General features: G+C 38.7%; 1 protein-coding gene across 1 annotated transcript in view; it reads right to left on the bottom strand.

The window, feature by feature from the left end:
* Positions 1-1,055: 1,055 nt before the first annotated feature.
* LOC105923919 (up-regulator of cell proliferation) overlaps positions 1,056-10,867 on the bottom strand; it is a 15,601-nt gene continuing 5,789 nt past the window's right edge. Inside the window, exon 2 of the mRNA XM_036147046.1 lies at positions 1,056-5,856. Coding sequence (XP_036002939.1) covers positions 1,181-5,856 — 4,676 coding nt within the window. The 3' untranslated portion in view covers positions 1,056-1,180. The remainder of the gene's footprint in view (positions 5,857-10,867) is intronic.

Below are 10,867 nucleotides of genomic sequence, written 5' to 3'. Positions count from 1 at the left end.
ATGATGATACAAATGCAATGAAAATAATGACATTTTTATACAAACTATGGAAAAGCTATATATTTTCCTGCCTTTGCAATAAAGCTGGTCTGCATCTGGAGCACTAGCTAATCAGAATTAACAGCAGCAAATAAAGGTTCCAATATTGTGGGACTTTCCGAAGTAGCAGCACAGGACAGGAATTAAGAGAGAGCAACATATAATTTTAGTTATTTAAAAGTTAAGTTATTCAAGACAGTTTTGTGTGCATGCAGGTAACTGTAGGTAAATACAATTCAAAGTTTAATATTGTCAGTTTGATTTAAATGACTAGCTGTTCTAGCAGGTTTCCAGTCTTGAACTGGATGCGTGCTGCTTTCCACTAAGAATAACAAAGTTTATTTAGTTCAAACATACATAAACAATATCTGGCAATGACAGAGTGTTTGATATCAAATGTTCAAATCAAAAAAGAAATATGTAATAGAGTATTTTTTTTCATAACATAACTATACCCATAGTTGATAAACAACTATAACTAAGATACAAAGAATTTCACATGAAAATAATTTTTATTGATGACTGATTCACAACAAATGTCAGACCCAGAGGACCTTAGATTAAAAGGCAGATCAAGTTTATATATAGAAATATATAATCAGTTCAACATCATTAAGACAGATTCACGCATTCCTATTTGATCATACTTGTAAATCAAAACAATCAGGTTAAGTTTATTATTTCATTTAGCAAAACGTTTTCTATCTAAGGAAACCTATTGGAGTGCATGAGTTGCTGACTGTGAAGCAATCAACCCTTTTGAACGATTTAGGATTAGGAGTTGTTAAATTTGAACAAATAATTTATAATGGAACACTCCAAATATTTACCCAAACTTTAATTATGTATCCAATTTAGAAGCACATTCAGAGTTTTTCAACAAGAGTAAAAATATTTACTGAAGAGATACTTTGTTGTCAAACGTTCATCAAAGAATAGAATGATAAAAGGCTAAAAATCTAAATAATTACTTATAAATTAAGGACCTATACCAAAAAAGGCTTCAGTGGGTTATTTAATCTTTAGTGAAAGAGATAAACTCTACTTGTAATTTAAGTGGGCTTTTATGGGGGAAAAAAAGGATAAAACTTCAGGCAAGAATCACGTTCTTTTGTTCTGCGTTCTTTCAACTCAAAATGAGTTAAGATTTCACTTTGATGCCGAATGACTTCTTGAGACTTTCCTTTGCCTGTTCTTCTGTGATATTATCCCAGGTAGCAGGAATGTCAGCAGGCTCTGCATCATATGCTTCAGCAAATTCCTCGTTGTACTTGTTCATCACGTATTTCCAATAATCTGACGCCTCAAGGCTCACATCTGGTTGAATTTTCCAGTCTGGATAAATTGTCCTATAATCTTTGTAAGGATGCCATTTATTGTTTGTAGCACTGCATTTAAAATGTGTGTTACTGATAACAGCAGAAGAGCAGATGTCAGTAGTGAGTTTTTGTGAGTCATTCCACCTGTTCCTACCTAAACCCTTTGGTCGATGCAGGGAAGCAAAGTGTTCAGTGTGGACTTCTGCACCTGCATCACATGGTACTTTGCAGAATGGACACTGTTTGCCACAACCAATAACTCTGTTGAAAAGCTCATTCTTGGGTTTTAGATGGAGATGTGTGTTTTTTTTATTAAATGTAGTGTTTTTTAACTTGTTTCTAAGAGCTTCTGTAATTTCCATCACACACTTGTTAAGCCAGTAAGCAAACTGGTCCTGGTCAGCTTTGTTCAGAACCATGAAGGAATCTAGAGCATCCTTGGAAATGACCAGTTTATCACCAAGTTCTTTACAGATATTTTCTGCAAATGTCTTCAGACTGTCAGTCTTTTCTGCTTTTGCCTTTTTAATGGCAGCATTTATGTAGTCAATGCAGGACTGAAGATGTCTGTCCTCAAGCTCACATAATGCTGAGTCAGAGGAAAAAATCTCCTTAATTCTATCAGATATCCACGATTTTACATAATCTTCATATGAGCAAATATATCTCTTAAAGCTTTGGAAGTCACTTTTTGAAATCAGATCCAGTAAAAGTGAATACTGGAAGGACATTATTGTGCTGAACTCCTCTATTGTCAGCATTTTATCAACAATATCAAGACCAAGATGACGATAGACAAAGTCCTCCACAGCAGGTTTCAGACATTGGTTGGTGAATTCTTCAGCTTTCTTCTGGCATTGGTCTCGCTCATTGAAAACATCTTTGAAATCTGCACAAAACTTGTCTTTGTTTTTCTCCAGACGTCTGTAAGGATCATTTTCTTGTATAAAATCTTCATGCATTTTCTGAAACTTCCTGGCTGCAGAGCCACAGATGTGCTGTTTCAGAGACACTTCAAACTCAATGTCCGTGTCAACATCAGCCTTGTTCAGCCTCTCATCAATGATGTGAAGGATCTCCTGGATGTAAGTATCATGATAGTTAGTTTTTCTCATGATTTTATCACTGACACAATCATTACAAGCAGATATGATGTTTTCAGCGATTTCTTGTTTTGCCTTTACAGCATCCTTCCAGGGCAACAATTGAGAAAATGTGTGTACAATTGTTTCTTTCTTTCCTTTGGGTTTGTATGTAAAAGGCTTCAGTCCACAGTCTTGGAGTCTTTTTTCACTCAGCAGTTCAGATGCATGGCTTCCTTTGAGTGAAATATTTGTCAGCAACTGATGGGAAACACTCGTGAAGATATTTGAAGTCTGCTGTGCAGAGAAAGGCAAGGTGTTCAGTGTTTCAGCCCACATCTTATTGAAACTTTCATCAAGCTCTTTGTCTGTCATTTTTATTTTTTTCTTACGGCATTTATCAATCAAAGCACAAACTGCTTTTTCAATTTCTTCTGTGTAAGTGGCTCTGATTTTGTCGAGTTCTTTCAGTCCCTGTTTGATGTCAGCTGCTGTTGTGATTTGGTCAAACACTGAGCTTTCAGTTTGTTTTCTCAGACTCTTTATGCTGTTTGAGAACTCCTCTCTGTATCCTTCAACCAGATAAACATGACCTTCTGGCTGCTCAAAGTATTTATTCAGATTGTTAAACATCATTGTCTCCCACTTGGTCAGCTCTGTAGTTGCTTCACTTTTCAACTCAGTGACATATTCTCTCAGCTCAGATATTTCAGTTTTTGCAGCAACTGTCCCAAAATTAGAAATTCTTGTCTCTTTATCTGTAACCCAGGTGTACATTTCTTTTTTGAACTCCCACTCCCATTTGTTGTACTCTGTGCAGAGCACCATGTATGCATCGGCTACCAGGCTGTTTCTGAAGCTGAAGATGAAGTTTTCATGTTTTACTGCAGTCCACAGACTGTTTATCCACTCTCTGAACTCCAAGATGTTGTTAGAAGTTGACTCACACTTTCCCAGCAGCTGGATGATGTTTTTCTTGAGCTCATAGACGGTCTCACTGTATCCCACATTGACTGGTGCCATTGGTGGGTTTCCATTCCAGAGTCCAGGAATGTAGCAGTTCCCAGTATCTGGATTGTACTCCATCACATCAGTGAAGTTCTTGTTCTCCTCTTTCTTTTCCATTTTAGCTGCTGCCTGGGTCATCTCATTCAGCTGTTCTAGGAGCAGCTTCCTGTCTCGTAGGTTCTTCTCATGGGCTGAAACATCAGAAACGTTCTGGTGAACAAACTGACATTTAGGCTTTTTGCCGACCTCCTTCATCCTGAGGAAAGCATGCACCACTATCTGCAGGATGTCTTTCATTTCTGTTGAATTCTCCATTGCAATATTGATAATGGTGACGTCACTCAGCCCAACAACCAGTGTTGCCAGCTCATTGTCATGTTCATGGCTGTTATCCAGCTGTGCCAGCTCTGGTGACTTTAAGCCTTCAGTGTCAATGATCACCACAAAGTCACAGTTCAGATCTTTTTTGAAGTCTTCACTGACTTTGATGAGCAGCATGAAGGCTCCTCGAGTGCATCGACCACTGCTGACTGCAAACTGCACCCCAAACATGGTGTTAAGGAGAGTGGATTTTCCTGTGCTCTGAACTCCAAGAACTGTGACAACCAGTATCTTGTTCTTTGGAGACACCAAGTCATTGAGCTGAGAGAGAACGTCACTCACCCATCTGAGAGGTATGTTGGAAGCATCTCCATCTACAAGCTCCAGAGGAAATCCATCCAGCAACAACTGAGCACAGAGTCTGGGCAGATGTTGCAGTTGTTGACGTGATGGGTCTGTTTCTGGAAGGTAAAGAGAAGCTTCGTAGATCTGACCCATTTCACGGAAAAAGTGCTCAATTCCCAGTGAGCTGTTGGAAAGTTGTTGGTCAATTTCTTTGATTTCCTTTTTGTTCTTAGAGTCCTTGGATTTTTCCTTGTAAAGCTCCCTGAGGGTGGAAAGTTTTATTCGAGACAAGTTGTCAAGGTTCATTCGCATCCATTTCAGAAAATAACCCCTTTCTTTGCTGGATATTGCACTAATAAAGCAACTCATGAAATCTGACATAGCATGGGAGTTCTGCTTCCTACGCAGCTCTTGTTTTTTCATTTTAAGATTACTTTTATAGTTTTCTATGTCTTCAGAGCCAACTTTTCGAAGACGAACTTCTTCCTTTTCCAAAAAAGTCAGTTCCTTCCAGATCTGGCCTTGCAAAGGAAACTGTTTTTCTTTGAATGTAAAGGTGTCTTCAATCTCTGCAGTAATAGCATCTGCATTTTTCCTCCCAGCCTGGCACTCTGGTGAATCTTCATCAACAGAAATTCCCAGTTCATGTGCAATGTCGGCCATCTGCTCTATTGACATCTTCATCCCTGGGTTGGTAAGTACAATGCTCACAGTTGTCCTCAAACGTTTCACAAAGTCTGCATCATTGGTCTTTTTTGTTTTTATAATGATGTTGTTCTTCTTTAAATTCAGCTGGTTTGCTATTTTCTTTAGAACATCTGGATTAAAGCTCTTGCTCTGTTGGTTTCCCACCAAGAAGATCTTTGCTTTGTGGTTTTCGTTGGTCAGCAGTTTGCACTCAGGCTCCAGCTGATCAAAGAACACAAAAACTGCAGCAGATGTCTGACACAAAAAGGAGAATTGTGTTTCATGTGCAGCAATGTCACCTCGAAGGTTAGCTATAGCAACTGGCTCACTGAAAATGTCCATGTTTTTGTTTCCACAGGGGAGGTACCAGGTAATTTCAGTCAGTCCATCAGATATTTTTCTTGGACTGTCTCCACACTTCATGTTGTGGTGAACAAAGGTGTCATGGTATTGTTGAGGGTTACTAAGAAGTTTGTTGAGAATCTCTGATTTGGACAAGGAGCACTCACCCAGTCTCACAAATGAGATCATTGGAAGCTCAGAAAGAACCATTCTTTCCTCTTTGAAGCCCTTTGATGCTGAAAGATCTGGAGGTCTGTACTTCTTAACAATGTCTCTCATGGCCCACAGCATGAGGGTGCTCTGTTTAGTATCACAGTTAGGAAGCAGCAGAGGAACAGAGAACTGACACATGGACATTTTTAGTGCTAACTCTTGCTGAACAAACCCATCAGAGCACAGAAAGAGAGCAGTGATTATATCAAGAGGATTAAAGACTTCAGCATCATTTGGGCTGTCAGAAAGATCATCAAAATTGTAATCTGCGGCCTCTGATGCATCATCACAGTTTGAATAATCAGGAGGATTCACAGCCCTAGCAGTCACATTAACCATCAACAATTTCTTAAGAAAATACAATGGGACATTTGATTTACAAGTTCCAGGATCATCAGCCATTGTCTTCTCATCGATCTGAAGTATTTTGCTGAGTGACAGCTTCTCTCTGTAGTACTGCTCCAATCCCAGATCTTCCAAAAGGCTCTCAAGATCGGTCTCTGTGGATCATATAGACACATAGTTTTTAATGTGCCTTTGAAAACGAGCAAACGAACAGCACTGAACATCACATCTCTACACAGCAGGAAGGAAACATTGTTCCACAATTTAATCTGCTACATTAAGATTAATGGTTAGGCAGGACACAACTAAAAACCTAGAAACTAAGCTAGATGATGCATCTTGCAACTGCATTCCCCAAATCTATCAATTTGATGTTTATGTCATCTAACACATATCCATCAACTGATGGGTGTTACTAGAAGAGAAGATACTAATGACACACTACAATATTAATCATAATCTGAAGTTTTTCAGCCAGCTCCATGAAAACGCAAGCTCTGAGACAGTGGTTTCCAACTTTTTTTCCCTCAATCTCAGCAACTCCTTTATGCTTTAAACCCATAAAAAGAAACATAATGTGATTTAGTCTCCTTCAACAATGTAACACAAAGTAATGGAAAACCTCAATTAGATGTAAACTGTAAATATTCCTCTGTTTTAGTCACATGTAGATGTAAATGAGCATCGGCCTTTTGCTGATGAGCATGAAAAGCATGTAATTCATCTAAGGGACATTTTCATTCTCACTGAAAATTAAAATGGGTCGGATAAGCATTTTAAATCCTAATAAGTCAGGTATGATGATTCCTAAGGTGGATAAAATCCCACATGTCCATGAATAGCTGTGTAAAATTGCACATAGTTGTGAACGACAGATGGACGACTGTGGTGGAAGCTTGTGTTCAGAGATCCTGCTGACACATAATGATGAGTGGCTTACTAGCCAGGTTTAGATCTGGCTCCACTGTTATAGAGGGAAACCATGGGGAATTGTCTATTGCTGGTGCTAATTTAAATTCTAACCATGCAGTGTTCTTTGCAAGTGGAGCTTTTCAGACGGAGCTGACAGACAGGTCCGGTATTTCATATTCACCCATGAGCCGTTCCAAGGCTGCCAAATGGGCTGGTCTGATCCATGTTGTTCAAGTACATAAAAGTCTCCTAAACTGTGGTTCTCACTTGCAGCGAGGAGTCAATGTCTAAATTTAATCAGACCTATTATCATATTGCTATCATCCTGTCAACTGAGGATTTTGCAATATCATCATAATAATTCTATTTTAATTCTAATTATAATCCTATCATAATAGTTGTGTTTGGAACAAAATATGAGCAGACTCAGTGCACTTTGGCTCACTTGGTAATTTTCTAGGTAACATCCTGACTTGTCTTGAAGATTAAAATTACTACACAAAGGTGGCAGTCCTAATCCAAGTCTATGAGGCATGTTCATGTCACAATGATATGGTGAACATTACAATGATCAGCATTACACTATGATTGAGCTCAATATAGCACCCGGACAGTGCAGTTTAAATTTGATAGACATTTTAGAAACAAACGGGTACAAGCAGAAAAACTTTATATTTAGACAGCTTCTTTAATGAGTTGCTCATGTCACTCAGAAGCTACTACTTTGCTGTAATTCACTACAAATATACCCCAAGGTCTGTCTGTGACTGACTGACAGCGCCGTTGTCATAGTTATTTTGACAAGTGGTAGATGCCTTCCGGGTATTTATACTTATTTGCATATGTAATCAATGACAGGGAAGTACACATGATTTATAGCTCAAATAAGGAAAGTATGTCCATCTATTTACTGCATCTAACACTGCAGTGTTCACAGGGAGGCCTTGGCAGCCAAAAACATGCCAGCTGATCTACTTGCAGTCCTAAAAGATGCCGTGAAGCTGGTGAACTTCATTAAAGCTCGGCAGCTAAACTCAAGACTGGTCACGTTGTTATGCAATGAGATGGGCAGCGAACACAAAGCTTTGCTGTTGCGTACTGAAGTGTGTTATTTTCTGCTCTGAATGAACTGAATCTAAGTGTGCAGGGAGTCAGTGTTACCGTGTTCAACACCCAAGACGAGATCAAAGCCATGATGAAGAAGCTACAGTTCTGAGCGAGCTGTGTGAGTGAGAACACACTCCTATGTGACCTAAGATCCGTTGTTAATATTAGGCTAAGAAAGACATTCCAGCGGGCATAAATGTTGTATAAAATTGTATATTTGTATATTTTTTGCTTTTCCTTTCACATTTAACTCAGTTCCTAAAGTGACAATTTTTTTAATCATCTTTATTATCATTGCAATGTACATTCCAGTAAAGTTTGTTCTCTGTATTTAACCCATCCCCTTGGGGAGCACTGGGGTTAAGGGTCTTGCTCAGTCGAACCCAGGACCACCGGGACACAAGCTCAAAGCTCTCACCACTAGACCACCACTCCCCATGCTTATATATATCATTCCCGAAAGTGTAATAGCCTGTTTGGGCATCTTAATATCTAATTTTGCAAATAATGACACTCATAAAAAACAATGCTTGTTATTTTTCAAGCACTTTTCAGAATTGGAATGAAAACATCCTAGTGCCATAAAATGTTGAACTCTGGCCAACAATGGCTAAATCACTAATCATGGCGCCCTGATGTTTAAACAATGTGTAAACAAATATGTAAATAAATACCTGTTTTCATGCCAATATATTTTTCCGCCTCTTAAACAAAGATAGACATGGTATTACGCATATACATATAAATTAATAAAAAATGTACATTTCAATAAGTTTTGTTGTTTATTTTTTCACTCTCTCACACACATCTAATTTTGAGCTTTCATACCAACAACAATAACTTCTTTGAATCTTTTTGCTTGCTGTTTATAGCCACATTCATACAGTTTAAGCCTGGAAAACGGTTTTAAATTTCCAGGTCATTCCAGTCTTACACTTTGGTTGCAACTGGGCAGGAGCTTAATATCCTTGAAAGAGACTGTTTAGTAACTCCAGGTTACTAATCAAATACAAAGACAACAAATTAATAAGCATTAACACACGGTTTATGCAATGTTATTAGCGTGTAAAAACTCATCTTCAGAACTGATCTCTGCTCAAAATGGTGATGTGCACTGTGTGATCTACTTTCTGCAGTCATCACCTATTATTGCAACCGTAAACTGCAAAAATACGGACAGAGTTGCTCCATCTGTCTTTACTCCCTCGGCTCCTATGACGGAGGGATATTTTGTGCAAGAAGATCTCTTAATAACCCCTGTTTCATCACTTACTTTAGAGCTCAAATAATTAAATTTTTTCAATTGAAGTTTATTCATATAGCGCCAATTCATGAAACAGGTCATCTCAAGGCACTTAACAAAGTCAAAATCAATCAGATTATACGCATTGGGTCAGATTATACAGATTGGTCAAAAAAATTCCTATATAAGGGAACCAGTTGATTGCATCAAAGTCCCGACAAGCAGCATTCACTCCTGAAGAAGCATAGAACCACAGGGAGAGTCGTCTGCATTGTCCATGTCTTTGCAGCAATCCCTCATACTGAGCAAGCATGAAGCGACAGTGGAAAGAAAAACTCCCCATTAACGGGAAGGAAAACCTCCAGCAAAACCAGAATCAGGCTCAGTATGAACGGTCATCTGCCTCGACCGACTGGGGGTTACAGAAGACAGAGCAGAGACACAACAAGAGAGACAAAAAAGCACAGAAGCACATATTGATCCAGTAATCTGTTCTACATTAGATGGTAATGGCAAGTGATCTGTCTTCCGTGAATGATGTCACAGTTTAACAGAACGCCAGACCAGGTGTACCTACTATGAAGAAAAAAAGAGAGACAACAAAAAGTTAAAAGCTGAAATGACAACAGTCATGCAAAACTGGAGAACAGTAGAACTTAGTAGAGTGAGAGAAATAGGCCCTGATGTCCTCCAGTAACCTAAGCCTATCGCAGCATAACTATAGAGGTAGCTCAGGGTAACATGAGCCACTCTAACTATAAGCTTTGTCAAAAAGGAAAGTTTTAAGATTAGTCTTAAAAGTAGACAGGGTGTCTGCCTCACAAACCAAAACTGGGAGTTGGTTCCACACGAGAGGAGCCTGATAGCTAAAGGATCTGCCTCCCATTCTACTTTTAGAGACTCTAGGAACCACCAGCAGACCTGCAATCTGAGAGCGAAGTGCTCTGTTAGGAACATACGGGGTAATCAGAGCTCTGATATATGATGGAGCTTGATTATTAAGGGCTTTATACGTAAGAAGGAGAATTTTAAATTCTATTCTTGATTTAACAGGAGGCCAATGAAGGGAAGCTAAAATTGGGGAAATATGATCCCTGTTGTTGATTTTCATACGAACTCTTGCTGCAGCATTTTGGATCAGCTGAAGACTTTGAACTGCATTTTGGGGACTTCCTGATAGTAAAGAATTACAATAGTCCAGTCTTGACGTAACAAATGCATGGACTAGTTTTTCAGCATCACCCCTGGACAGAATGTTTATAATTTTGGCGATATTCCTGAGGTGAAAAAAGGAAACTCTGGAAACATGTTTAATATGGGATTTAAATGACATGTTTTGGTCAAAAATAACAACAAGATTTTTTACTTTATTACCAGAGGCCAAGTTAATGCCATCCAGATTAAGTGAGTGGTTAACAAGTTTATTTTTTGAGGACTCCGATCCAAAGATTACAACTTCTGTCTTGTCAGAATTTAAATGCAGAAAATTTAAAGTCGTCCAGCTTTTGATGTCATCAAGACATGACTGCAGTCGAAGTAACTGATTGGATTCATCAAGATTTATGGATAAATATAGCTGAGTGTCATCAGCATAACAGTGGAAATTAATCCCATGTTGTCTGATAATTTTGCCAATCGTAAGCATATATATATATATATATATATATATATAGTAAAGAGAATTGGTCCAAGGACTGAACCCTGTGGTACTCCACAAGTGACCTTAGAGTTTGAAGAAGATTTATTATTAACATGAACAAACTGGTGTCAGGACTCAGTCAGCAGGGCTGTGTAGCTTGCTACCGGTTCTGCTGCCCTTGCTTTTTTCCCTAGGTGTTCGTGTTGGCCAGTGGGAGAACTGGCCAACTAAAACGTTATCATGACCTGGGGCAGGTTTTTAGCAA

This window comes from Fundulus heteroclitus, chromosome 14 (assembly GCF_011125445.2).
Source record: "Fundulus heteroclitus isolate FHET01 chromosome 14, MU-UCD_Fhet_4.1, whole genome shotgun sequence".
NCBI classification, from domain to species: Eukaryota; Metazoa; Chordata; class Actinopteri; order Cyprinodontiformes; family Fundulidae; genus Fundulus; species Fundulus heteroclitus.
Note: the sequence above shows the minus strand (reverse complement) of the source record. Positions and strands in the feature narration are given on the sequence as shown.